This window comes from Eulemur rufifrons, chromosome 28, assembly GCF_041146395.1.
Source record: "Eulemur rufifrons isolate Redbay chromosome 28, OSU_ERuf_1, whole genome shotgun sequence".
Taxonomy (NCBI): Eukaryota; Metazoa; Chordata; class Mammalia; order Primates; family Lemuridae; genus Eulemur; species Eulemur rufifrons.
The window spans coordinates 45,686,778-45,700,524 of NC_091010.1; the positions used below are offsets into that span (position 1 = coordinate 45,686,778).

Here is a 13,747-nt window from a genome sequence, read left to right on the forward strand (position 1 = left end):
ATGGTCTGAAAATATTACATACAATAAGATATTTTGAGAGAGAGACACCACATGCACGTAATTTTTAGTATATTGTTATTCTATTTTGTTATTAATCTCTTACTGTGCCTAATTTATAAATTAAGCTTTATCATAGGTATGTATATATAGGAAAAAACATAGTGCATATAGGTTTTGGTACTATCTATGGTTTCAGGCATCCATTGGGGGCCTTGGAATGTGTTCCTGCAGATACAGGAGGTCTGCTATATGTTGAAAGTCCTCAAGGTAGGGATGCTTCTCCTTTTTTGTGTCTGTGAGTTATTATGAAAAACAGTCTTAGCCAGTAGTGTATTGGAGCATCTCCTACTGGCCTAAGAGCTGATTGTTCAAATTTTTAGGAATTCTGTAAACTGATTGTTAAACACAGCCATTATTAAACATTAAATTACATAGGCTTACTTAAATAAATTACATTTTTTTTAAAAAAGGTAACAAATGCTTAAAATTTATCACTTCCTAACTATTTTACTATATTTTATTATGATCTGTGCTCTTAATGTTATGTTGTATATATTGTATCTCTGTGGTTGAAATACTATCATAATGGTGTGCTTCACTGCGTAGTTTCCAAACTCCATGTTCAGTGAAGTCACATTGATGGCTTGAAATTAGCCATGGTAAGAATATTACACTATAGAGATTGGCAAATACCATACACAGGGCTTGATTTATTGAATATTTAGACTTAAAGTGATGGGAGAAAATGCTAGTAATGAAAATGTGTCATGTCTTTAGCTATTCAATTGTGACTAACTAAAAAAATGAGGATTTATTCAAAAATGATAATCTGCTTCAGTTTAGAATTCTCTCACATCATTGATATCATTGATGTAAACAAAAACATCAAATAATACTACAAACTACACTTGGAGAGCTGGTTGCTAAACACTTATCAGTCTACCCTACTGGTCATGGCACAGTTTTGGTAGGAAATAGATGATAATATGAATTTATTATACTGTTACTCAGCTTTAGGAAGTAGTATTAATGGCAATATGTGAGCATTAATTAAGAGAAAAAGAAAGGTTGAGTTTTAAAAGTCATTAACCATAGTGCATAGTAATAAATTTAAAATATATAATTTGAAGTCTTTGATAGGTCTACTGCAGAGTAAAAATAGAATTTAGAATTTGAAGAATGCTTAAAATTAATCTAGACCAACTTGTCTTATAAATAGGAGTTCTTTCTCCAGTATATGTCAGCCATCCAGCCTTTATTTAAATTCTTCTAGGGACAGAGTTCATTACCTGATAATAACATTGGAGAACTCTAGAAGTAGAGTTCTTTCTTGTATTAGATTAAACTTTGTTTTCCTTTAACTTATACAAGTTGTTTCTGGTATTGACTTCTAGAGAAACACAGAAGAGAAATTTGTCTCTTCTGTGGAGCAACCTATTTCTCAGGTATAAAGTTAGCTGTGGTTTTTCATTTAGATCTCTTTGGGAAGAAGTATACCTTTAGTTCCTGTAACTATACATTGTGTGGCATATTTTCTGTACTCTGTAATCTAAGACTGTGTTGCCTTTTTAAACATCCACATCACTATTTTTATTGACCCTTGTGGCTATAGTAAAAGCCTTTAGATGTTTCTTTGTGCAAAGTGTCCAGAAGTCAAGTCTTCTGTCTTCTGTTTCTTTTTTTCTTAAACTCCAAAACAGAACTTTGTATTTATTGTATTATACCTTCATATTGCTTCTAGTGCAGCACTTCGGATTATAGAAATGATACTGAATTGTAATTTTATCTTTTTTTTTTTTTCGATACAGAGTTTCTGTTATACCAGCTAGAGTGCAGTGGCGTCATCATAGCTCACTGGAACCTCAAACTCCTGGGCTCAGGGGATCCTCTGGCCTCAGCCTCTGGAGTAGCTGGGACTACAGGCGTGTACCACCACACCCAGCTAATTTTTTTCTATTTTTAGTAGAGATGGGGTCTGGCTCTTGCTCAGGCTGGTGTTTTTTTTTTTTCCCCAGCGTATTATGGGGATACAAAAGTTTAGGTTATGTATATTGCCCTGGTCCCCCCTTCTCACCCCCCAAATCAGAGCTTCAAGTGTGTCCATCCCCTAGACGGTGCACATCGCACTCATTATGTATGTATACACCCATCCCCTACCCCCCCCACATCTGCCCGACACCCTATTAACGTTATTCCTAAATGTGCTCTTAGGTGATGATCAGTGAAACCAATTTGATGGTAAGTATATGTGGTGCTTATTTTTCCATTCTTGGGATAATTCACTTAGTAGAATAGGTTCCAGCTCTATCCAGGAAAATACAAGAGGTGCTATATCACCATTATTTCTTATAGCTGAATAGTACTCCATGGTATACATATACCACATTTTATTAATCCACTCATGTATTGATGGGCACTTGGGTTATTTCCACATCTTCGCAATTGTGAATTGTGCTGCTATAAACATTCGCGTGCAGATGTCTTTTTTTATAGAATGTCTTTTGTTCTTTTGGGTAGATGCCCAATAATGGGATTGCTGGATCAAATGGTAGGCTTGAATTCCTGACCTCAAGTAGTCCTCCCACCTCGGCCTCCCAGAGTGCTAGGATTTCCGGGTGTGAGCCACCACACCCAGCCCATTTTTGATATTTATCAGTCCTATCAGCTTTGTCTCAATTGCAGATTTAAGAAGCACTCAATGTTTATTGTCCACATACCAATTTTTGTTTAAAATGTTGAATTTCAAAGGGCTATGGGGACATAATCTTCCTTTAACCTCCCTAAATTCACTTGTGTTTATTATTATTACTTTTCATTGTTTAATCTAGTGTGAGTTCACTTAACAGTTCTGTTAAGTAGTCTACATTTCACCATTTTATATCCAAAAGTTCATCATGGTATATTTTTCAAATACTTTACTAATTGAGAGGTATGCTATGTCCCTGGCATCCCTTCAAATGAAACACACTTTAGTACTTCTGTCTTTGAAAATTAGGCATTTCTTGAAAAATCCTGGCATGGCTAAATGTTAAAATCATATTCTTCCACAAATGGAAAGATAGAAAATCCATGAAGAATAGTGGGTCAGATATCAATGAAGACATTAATTAAAACAGAAAAGGAACAAGAGCTCACTGGAGATACTTGATGATCCAGGCCATGGTATTACTTGGGCTGAAAATAGTCTGTGCCATGAGAGTAGAGCTTCTTTACTAAGGAAGTATTCTGGGTCAGGTGAAATTTTGGGGATCTGGAATAAAGTGAATAGGATTTTTTAGCCCTTTTTTCTCTCTTCCTTCTCATTGTGTCTTTCTTTTGAAATGTACGTTGTGAAATATTAACAGTGGGTGCATCCCAGTGTGTATCAGTGTTTCTTTGCTGTGTGTATCAACTACCTCCTTATTCTCTTTGCCCTGGACGAACTGATACCTACTTCATAGCATTATTTTGAAGACTAAAAGAATAACTCAGTATGAAATTACCTAGCCCATTTCCTTCTATTTAGTAGACAGTAGATGAAGGTTTATTTAATTTTTGTTAAATTTCGTTGACTAACCACGGTGGAGGTTGTCAGGAAGTTAGTAGAGTAAGTTGTCTCATCATAATTTCCTTGGTCTCTATGTTCCTTCGTCCTACCAGGATCTGTTTTGTTACTGCTGGAAGCAAGAAAATTTATATTAGGTTACTTGATTAAATAGTATTAATAGAATAATGCCTTTCTCTTTTCTACTACCTTTTTCTTTTCTAAAAAAATCTTAGATCAAAAGCAACATCTTCTAGGAAGCATTTCCTAATTAGTTGTTTCAGTTTCTGGCCAACACTCAAATTACTCTTAAAAGTTATTCCATTTATATATATATATATTTATGTTGGACAGATGTGATTTTTGGGGTTCTTCCTTGAATATACTCTTAAGTGTTAAAATCACAACTTCTAGAAGATAGAGATGGTTGTGTTTTATGAGTACTTGATTGGTGGCTATCATTGTTCTAAAATCTGTTTTTTTTTTTTTTTTTTTTTTTGTTGAGACAGAGTCTCACTTTGTTGCCCAGGCTAGAGTGAGTGCCGTGGCGTCAGCTTAGCTCACAGCAACCTCAGACTCCTCGGCTTAAGCGATCCTACTGCCTCAGCCTCCCGAGTAGCTGGGACTACATGCATGCGCCACTATGCCCGGCTAATTTTTTCTATATAGATTTTTAGTTGTCCATATAATGTCTTTCTATTTTTTTTTAGTAGAGACGGGGTCTCGCTCAGGCTGGTCTCGAACTCCTGACCTTGAGCAATCCACCCGCCTCGGCCTCCCAGAGTGCTAGGATTACAGGCGTGAGCCACCGCGCCCGGCCCTAAAATCTGTTTTTAATTTAGCCTAAGACAAGGCTACTTGTTAAAAAAGTAAAGAAGATTTGGGAAGTAGAGGTAAAGGGGTTTCTAGAATATGAAGAAAGGATATTATGGATAAAACTCATGAGTTTTTTGGGAATTTACTTTCCTTAGTTGTGTACCTGATTGTATTATTTTATGACAGGTTTTATTTTCTTTTTTAACTTGGGGATTTCTAAGGATGGATTAATAGACTATCTACCTAGTTTTTTTTTTTTTTTTTTTTTTTATCTACCTAGTTTTTAAAAATCTCATGGTTCAATACATTGTAATTAGTATCTGGTAATTAAATCATTCTCTTTTTCTTACAGATTGAAGTGTTGCCATGCAGCAAGAAGCAGAGAGATTCAGAGTTCGAGCCAGAAGGCCTGACATGGCACTCTATGTACCTAAAGCTCGAAGGGGCGCAGTACTCCTTAAGACAGGTGATGAGGACAAAAGCGGTGGTTCACCTAACTCTGTGGTGAAAGAAGAACAAAAAGAAGGTTGTCTCTCCCAAAAGGAAATCTTTAGAGACAAACCTGAGGCTCAAAGACTAAGTATTAGTCCTGATAGAAAGGAACATAATTATAGGGAAGGAAAGAAATCTTCAGCAAAATTAAGAAAAGACATTTGCTTTCAAAAAAGAAATAAAGATAGAGTTTGTACTAAGAGGGAAACTACAGAATCCAAAGAAGTATTATCCCAAAGATATCAGCAAAGAGCCCCAAATACTGGGATTATACCTAATGTACCTTTACAGAGACATTTTAAACCAAAGAAGCTAGAGTGTTCGGAGGTTGAAATCACAGATGTGACAGGGCATGAGAGGATGCCTCTATCACAGTCTTGCTCAGAAATTAGTGAGGCTCAGGTTCTAAGCAAACCATTTCAAAGTGTGGAGTTCTGTGATTTCAGTTGTCATGAACTAAGTGGGGAAACATTTGAAGCCAAGGATTTGGAACACAGAATTGAAACTGATGCCAAGGTTGTGGAGATACTATCCCAGTCTCCTAGAGTTTTTAATTCTGTGTTGAAACCAGAGGATATGATTGCAACAATAAAACTAAGCTCCGATTCTGGAATTGTACGACAAGGCATACAAACATCAGATGGAATGTTGAAACTCAGCAGTGGAGGCATCACCGCTCTTTCTGTCTCTGGAAGTCTGGATAGTGTCATTGATCAAACTTGTGTAGACTTTGAAGCTGAGAATGTAGGTGATATAGCCAGTAGTACAGGTTTCATCTTGGATCAGAAAGATACAGATTCCATTCCTGAGACTATGGGTCACATCTCTCATAAAATGTCTATAGTCAGCAAATTAAAGAGCACAAATGGCATTGTTGATCCAATAATGTTTAAAGAGTATGAGAAGAATGACAGCATTGCTGATAAGTTGTGTGTAAAGTATGAACCTTCCGATACAGCTATCCTTGCTCATGAAACAGATACAGATAATGGATTTAAGAGTGTAGGTGACATTACCAGTAAAGCATGTATGATGGACATTACAGATGCCATATGTGATCCTATCGCTGTTGGCAGCCCTCATGTAGTTGCAGTTAGAATAGCTGATGAGACCTGTAACGATACAAGTAGTTTCTCAAAATACACAGGAATGAGTGCAGATGCAGCCCCGCTTCATGTAGCTAGAGTTGGGAATGATACTGAAAATTTCAGCAGTTTGACTACTTGTTCAGATATTTATGCTGAGAGTATTTCATCTAGTTGTACAGAATCAACAGGAAAGTTGACAGAGAGCCTGTCAGATTGTGCTTCTTCCTTACCTATAAAGAAGATTGTTGGTGATAACTGTAACACTGTTTTGGACTCTGAACTCAATATGTTAAATGGGACAAAAGTACTTTCAGACAGTGCCTTGGGCAATGATCTGGATAGTACTGGTCATATAACAGAGGGCTTACATGAACTAAGAACTGCTGAAGAGTTCAAAACAAAAGAGCAAGATGACTCAGAGAATATAGACTTTGGTGTATCCTTTCCTGATAGAGAATCATTATCTATGGAAACATCCATGGAACCAAAAGTGACCGAAACTTCTCATGTGGAGGAGAGTACTACTGAGGAGAGCTGGGAGTCTCTGTTTAATGATGATGGTGACTGCCTGGATCCACGTCTTCTACAAGAGGTATGTTTAGTTCAAATTGCTTGATGCTTAGACAGTTTAAGCTTTGGAGAACCTACGCCCTAGGGGCCACCTGTGGCCCTCCAGATCCCCAGTGCCCCTCAACCGAATCCAAACTTCACAGAACAAATCCCTTTATTAAAAGGATTTGTTGTGCAAAATTTGGATTCGGTCAGAAGGCCACACTGAAGGATTCAGAAGGCCACTGAAGGATCCAGAAGGGCACATGTGGCTCCACCCCACTACCCAGAGGTAGTTTTGATAGACATTTGTACACACTCACATTCAATTTATGAGTTCCTACAATAAACTAATAGTATTGTAGATTGAGAAAAGAATATCTGATGGAGCATTAAAAACATACAGAATTGTACTATATAATAGCCAGGCCCTGAGAGATCTTATTGAATAGATTAAAGATGAATTTAATGGATTCTGGCTATCTGTTGAGGAAATACAGAGGAAATCTTCTTCAAAAGGGTTTTTCTGTGTTGACAAGATATGTTTTACAGAGGCCTATTTGGAGAAGGAAAATAATTTATTACTATTATTCGTATTTTATTTTTCTAGTAGATATTGGAATGTTGGACACTGTAGAGGGAAGGAAGTAGAGAAGGGAAGGGTAAAATAAAACTATCATTGTTTTTTAAGGAGTTTATACTGAATTACATTGCAGAATAAATGACTCTTTAGCATATGTAGAAAATATAAGTGAATAATGACATGCTGGCCGGTTGGAGTTCGTAGATAGAAACTACTGGATTTGAAGCATCTTAGAAATTACTTAGTTCAGTCTTTTTATTCTTTCTACCGGACCATCCTCACTGAAAGTGTTTTGTTTGAGCTATTCCAAAGAGCCTTTTAAATACTAAGTGATGAGTCTTTTATTTCTGGTAATTAAATTAGCAGTATAGAAAAATTATCGCATGCATGTGAAAAAGCTCCTTGAGGCTGAAGAAGGCAGCCAATTGGGTAGAACTGACTTTCCAATACCAAGCAGTCCCACCTCATTCTTAGAAGGTATTTGCAGGCACTGAGTTTCCCTGTACTGTAGTGGGCCCTTCCTACTGTCAGGTCAAGAAACACTGTATCTTAAACATTCTTAGAACAAAATATAGAGCAGAGAGTATCTATGAATGAGCATCCACGAACACCTTGAAATTATATGCAAAGTTATGTAAGTGTATGCATTTTTTCATAGCTTTCATCAGATTTTCAAAGACAGTGATTCCCAAAGTGTGGTGCCTGGACCAGCAGCATGAGCATCACCTGGGAACTTGTTAGAACTGCAGACTCTTTAGGCCAGAAAACTGTATGTTTATAACATTTTTAGGTGATTCTGATGCACATGAAATTTGAGAACCACTGCTCAAAGGTAATACACAAACTTAAGTGTATATCAGAATGTGAGTGAGGAACTACAAATGGTTGTCAGCCCATAATTAGAAAAATACTACTCAGCAGAGGTTTAAGACCCAAATCAGGTTAAGAAATAATAATAATGGGGGAAGTGAGGTGAATATGGAGATGTTAGTAAGGATCAAAGCACTGGGAGAAGGACTTAGTCTGAGAAAGGAAACAGTGTTCACGGGAGTTGGTGAAAGGATTACCTGAGGAGTAGAGAGCACATGTATGTATGTGTAGGACAGAAAGAACAGCTTCCTGCAAAAAGGTATGACACACAGCCGTTTACACATGGTAGTACTCAGTAAATATTTATCGAATGGATGGAGTTGAGAGGGCAGAATTGGGTCTTTTTAGGGTGGCCTCCAGGGGCTTTCAAAACATCATTGCTGCTGGAACTTGGATTCTGTGTGTTAGTTTATGGATATGGCTTGTGTATTGGAAGAGAAAGGGGTTCAAATGTACAACTCAGTTTTTCAGGTCTTACCACTGTTTAGAATAAGTGTAAAAGAATTTAGGCAACAACTCAGTATTTTGAGGAACACAGTAACAGTTAAAGAGGACGTTGGGATGACCAAAAGCTGAGTATAGCAAGAAAATAGAGTATATAGTATTTTAAGCTGAAGACAGCCAGTGCCTGGGTGTTGTGTTTGAATTATCTTTGGAGGCACTTGTGAGAGAGTGGGGTCTATGTTGAAGGATGAGGATAGATGAGAGCAGGAAGGAGGGAGATGGATTGAAAATGCAGATAGCAGATCCAAGTCTAAAACTGTGGTCTCCTCTGCTTTTGGTTTTAGAAAATATAATTTTATTAAAGATGTCACAAATCCAATAATATTAATAATAGCTCTTTGGTGACTCTTATTCTTAGTTTATTATTTATATTGCTCCAAACATACTTTATTAAATGCTAAGCCATAGTGCCTGCCTACCTTGAAAAATTTCTAACCTAAGGTTTTTGGCTATTTTCCCAGCTGGCCTGTTTCTTTGTTGATAATGAGCTAGACATATGGAGGTATGTCTAATACTTCTAATAGGCAAGGAAGTATGCTGTAGAGCAGGGTGTGGCAGCTATTGACATGCAAAGCAATTTCCTGTGACATGTGAACCTCTAAAACTGCCTGAGGTGGGTAGCACATAGTTAGATGTTATTGAGCTCCTAGAACTGCAACTCTTGATTTGTCTCCAAAAGTTACACTTAATTTCTTAATGCCATGATATGGAATTTGATAAAATTACCAATTGAAGTTGGTAACTGATAAAGGAGAGGATGTTGGCATATTTTCTTTTAGCTGTCTGAGATCTTGGTATAAGAACATAGGAATTATTGTTCTCCAGAAAAAACTGTCATAGCCCCTGCTGCTGCCTGTACTGATCAGCAAATCTGTTGGTAGGAGGGTTAGTGGACTACCAACAACATAACATTGATACTGCATCTGACACCTTCATTGGCCATTTCTGGCCTTGAGTTGAGTCTTAGATAGGGATAAATGTTTAGGTAAGAACAGTCTCCTAAAGTAATAATTTGAAACCTTCCATTTGGGAAGTCTTTGTTATAGAAGGCTACTCTAATGGTACATAACCCTGGAAAACCATTCATACCTATCTTCCTTCTCTGTGTGTGCTAACTCACATATTTATACTCTCTCTGTCTCCCTACAGTCTTTTGCAAAAATGCTGTCCATTTTTAAGTGGAAAACCCAAAGTTGAAAGAAAAAATTTATAATCCAATCACTAAAAGCAAATTATGTGGAGTACAGAGAGGAAAGATCTTCATATTGCACCCCCTAGAGGACTCATAAATAGTTGATACCCCATCATCTTTCACTTAAATAGCAAATATTGAGCACTTAGAAGTTAATAAACTATAAATCACAGGTAGCTAGATAATATAATGTGTTGTTATAACTGCTACGTTAAAGGCACTGTGCTAGAAGCCAGCTTTGTCTCTGTTTTAAAGTTGCTAATGTTTCATTTGGAGAGACAATGTATAACCATGTGACTAGATAGTTACGTAATAATCTGAAGGGTAATTAATATAAAACAACCTTATAAGAGATGTATTGGAACTATTTGATTGTCTGATGAGTGACATAGAGGATGGCTTCAAAAATTAGATCCTCCAGTGCTAGACTGATTGATACAGTTTCATGTTGGTTAAGCCATAGAATTAGGAGATTATAGTTCCCACTTCTACTATATTGTTCTGCGTTCCTAATTTCTACTTTCTATTCTATTTTTGAAAAATTTATTGACTTACTTTGAGGAGTTTTAGGTTTATAGAAAAAAATTAAACGAAGAGTAGAGTTCCCATGTATCCCTTCACCTGTCTGTTTCTAATTTCTATTTTCACAGTATCTTTTATTAGTTCCAGCTCACTTTAACAGATTTATAGTTAATATTTTTATAAAAATGTCTGAATTGACACGTTATTGACTGCCTAAGTGGAGATTTATAGACTCACCTTCTAGATGCTATATATTCTAATGCAGTCACTTGGGACGTCCAGTGAAGAATCTGAGTGAATTATGTACTCTGTTTATTGTTCATTCCATTAGTGGATGATGACTAGATCTCTGGTTCACACAGAAAGAGAGAACATTAAGTAGATTTCATTGCTCATAGGGCTTTTAATTTAAACTAGGTGACTCCTAAAATTAAAAATCTTGGCCGGGCGTGGTGGCTCACGCCTGTAATCCTAGCACTCTGGGAGGCCGAGGTGGACGGATCGTTTGAGCTCAGGAGTTCGAGACCAGCCTGAGCAAGAGCGAGACCCCATCTCTACTAAAAAAATAGAAAGAAATTATATAGACAGCTAAAAATATATATAGAAAAAATTAGCCGGGCATGGTGGTGCATGCCTGTAGTCCCAGCTACTCGGGAGGCTGAGACAGGAGGATCGCTTGAGCTCAGGAGTTTGAGGTTGCTGTGAGCTAGGCTGACGCCATGGCACTCACTCTAGCCTGGGCAACAGAGTGAGACTCTGTCTCAAAAAAAAAAAAAAAAAAAAAAAATCTCCCTTCTGAGCTCTGTTAGATTTGTTGCATAATGTTTTTTCCTCTGAATCAGCATACAAGCCAGCAGCATTTTAATTTCTGATCTCCTTTCAAAACTAAGGAAAGGTAGACAGTTCTGGGCCTGTATTGTCGGTACAAGAGAGGCTTTTATCTAAGGATTCTTGTCTGAAGCTTCAGAGATTTTTAGTGTGTCTTGCTCTGTCCTTAGCACTGCTTTTGTTTCAGTGAATTCCATGAGATGTGAGGTATGATTAGGGCATTTTAAAATTTATCAAGGTTTATAGTAAATCATAAAATTTTTAATTGACTTTCCTCAATAGAAAATGAGTTAATAAGCAGTTATGTAGCTACAAGGTAACAGTAGAAGAGAAAAACAGAAATAAAGGATTTGAATAACTTAACCTACATAATTGAGAATTGACTATGTGGGTTAATTCTGTAAATAGACTTGGTAAATTCTGTAAATAGACATGGCTTTTAGAGCAACTGTAGTGATTTTATACCACTAACTTGTGGTCAAATCTTGTCGTTGTCCCTGTAATCCCATGGGGTGTCTCATTAGTTATATCTGTAACTGTAGTTTAAAGTAGTTTTTAATTTTTATTTGTATTTGATTAAAAGTACTCATGAAAGTGTTATTACTTCTATTTTCCAAGATCTGAGCCACGGTTATATAATATTATAGCTCTTGAACTATAAGGACTAGGAAGTAGAACTTTATCCTCCCTTAGAGATGGAACTGCATAAGTCTGTTTAAAAAAGTAGAATGTTAGCATTGAAAGTCATTTCTGAGAATAAGTCTCAGCGCCATAAGGCTGTAAACTCCTTAAGCATTGTTAACACTCAGAAAAGTCATACTTACCTATTAAGGTTAGTTAGTGCCAGAGCTGGCAGTAGAATCTGTGCCTCCTGGTTTCTAGCCCTAGGCTCTTTCTATAGCAGTAAGCCTTTGCCTCCACCTGACAGGTCTCAGCCAATCATCAGATAACAAACAAACATTCTTTGCCCAGCTCTGATCTTGGTGATGTGAGGGGTAAAAGAGAAGGATAACAGTGTTTAAGAGTTTGTCATTTTGTGGAGCTAATGAGACATATTCTTAGAAATAACTAGAAAAAAAATAAAAGAGTATTCTATTTCAGTGAATTGATAATGTCATTGATTGTTCAATATACCATTATTTTATATATTACTAAGAAAGAACTTTGACACAGTGCTTTTCCCTTAGAATTTTAATTGTATACATATTGAAAGAACTCCTTTAGACTTAATTAGACATAAGTTTTTATCATATCTCATTCTCTTATATACATCAAATAGAAATTATAGGTAAAATAAATTAGTTAAGATTTTCCTAACCTACTGATTTTTGTTTGTATGTTGATTTTGTATCTTGCAACTTTACTGAATTGTTTGTCAGTTCTAAGAGTTTTTTGGTGAAGTCTTTTAGATTTTCTATATATAAGATCATGTCGTCCGCAAACAGGAACAACTTGACTTCCTCTTTTCCAATTTGGATGCCTTTTATTTCTTTCTCTTGCTCGATTGCTTTGTCTAGGAATTCAGTATTATGTTGAATAAGAATGGTGAAAATGGGCATCCTATCTTGTTCCAGTTCTTAGAGAAAAGGCTTTTACCTTTTTCCTATTCAGTATGATGTTAGCTGTGGGTTTGTCATATATGGCTTTTATTATGTTGCTGTGTGTTCCTTCTATGCCTAATTTGTTGAGAGTTTTTATCATGAAGGGATGTTGAACTTTATCAAATGCTTTTCATGCATCTGTTGAGATGTTTTGTATGGTTTTGTCCTCACTCTTGATGTGAAGTAACACTTTTATTGATTTGCATATGTTGAACCATCCTTGTATCCCTGGGATGAAACCTATTTGATCATGGTGTATTATCTTTTTTGTGCTGTTGGGTACAGTTTGCTAGTATTTTGTTGAGGATTTTTGCATCTATGTTCATCAGGGATGTTGGCCTGTAGTTTTCTTTTCTTATTACTGTATCCTTGTGTGGTTTTGGTATCAGGGTAATTCTGGCCTTAGAGAATGAATTAGGAAGAATTCCCTCCTCTTCAATTTTTTGGAATAGTTTAAGAAGAATTGGTGTTACTTCTTTATAAGTTTGATACAATTCAGCAGTAAGACCATCCACTCTTGGGCTTTTCTTTCTGGGGAGGTATTTTACTACTGAATCAGTCTTGTTACCTGTCATTGGTGTGTTCAGGTTTTCTGTTTCTTCCTGGTTTAATCTTGGTAGGTTGTATGTGTCCAATAATTTATCCACTTCCTATAGGTTTTTCAGTTCATGTATAATTGTTCATAATAGTCTGTAACAATCCTTAGTATTTCTGTGGTGTTGGTTGTAATTTCTCCTTTTTCATTTCTGATTTTATTTATTTGGGTCTTTTGTCTCTTTTTTTTTTTGCAAGTCTAGCTAGTGGTTTATCAATTTTGTTTATTTTTTCAAAAAAACAACTTTTTCTTTTGTTGATCCTTTGTAATTTTTTAGTCTCTATTTTGTTTAATTCTCCTCTTTTCTTTATTATATCTTTCCTTCTACTAACTTTGGGTTTGATTTGCTTTTGTTTTTCTAGTTCCTTGAGGTACACTGTTAGGTTGTTTATTTGAAATCTTTCTACTTTTAAGATTTAGGTGTTGATTGCAATAAACTTTCCTCTTAGCACTGCTTTTTCTGTATCCCATAGAATTTGGTATGTTGTATTTCCAATTTCATTTGTTTCAAGAAATGTTTAAATTTCTTTCTTAATTTCTTCATTGGCCCAGTGGCCATTCAGCAGCATATTGTTTGATTTCTG

The 13,747-nt window shown here is 36.2% G+C and overlaps 1 protein-coding gene across 3 annotated transcripts in view; it reads left to right on the forward strand.

The window, feature by feature from the left end:
• Nucleotides 1-4,700: 4,700 nt before the first annotated feature.
• R3HCC1L (R3H domain and coiled-coil containing 1 like) overlaps nt 4,701-13,747 on the forward strand; it is a 32,677-nt gene continuing 23,630 nt past the window's right edge. The window contains exons 1-2 of one of the 3 annotated variants that reach the window (XM_069459993.1): nt 4,701-6,511; nt 7,842-7,883. In XM_069459993.1, the coding sequence (XP_069316094.1) occupies nt 4,706-6,511; nt 7,842-7,883 (1,848 nt within the window). In that variant the 5' untranslated portion in view covers nt 4,701-4,705. The remainder of the gene's footprint in view (nt 6,512-7,841; nt 7,884-13,747) is intronic. The other 2 variants (XM_069459995.1, XM_069459994.1) reach the window with 2 other exon arrangements.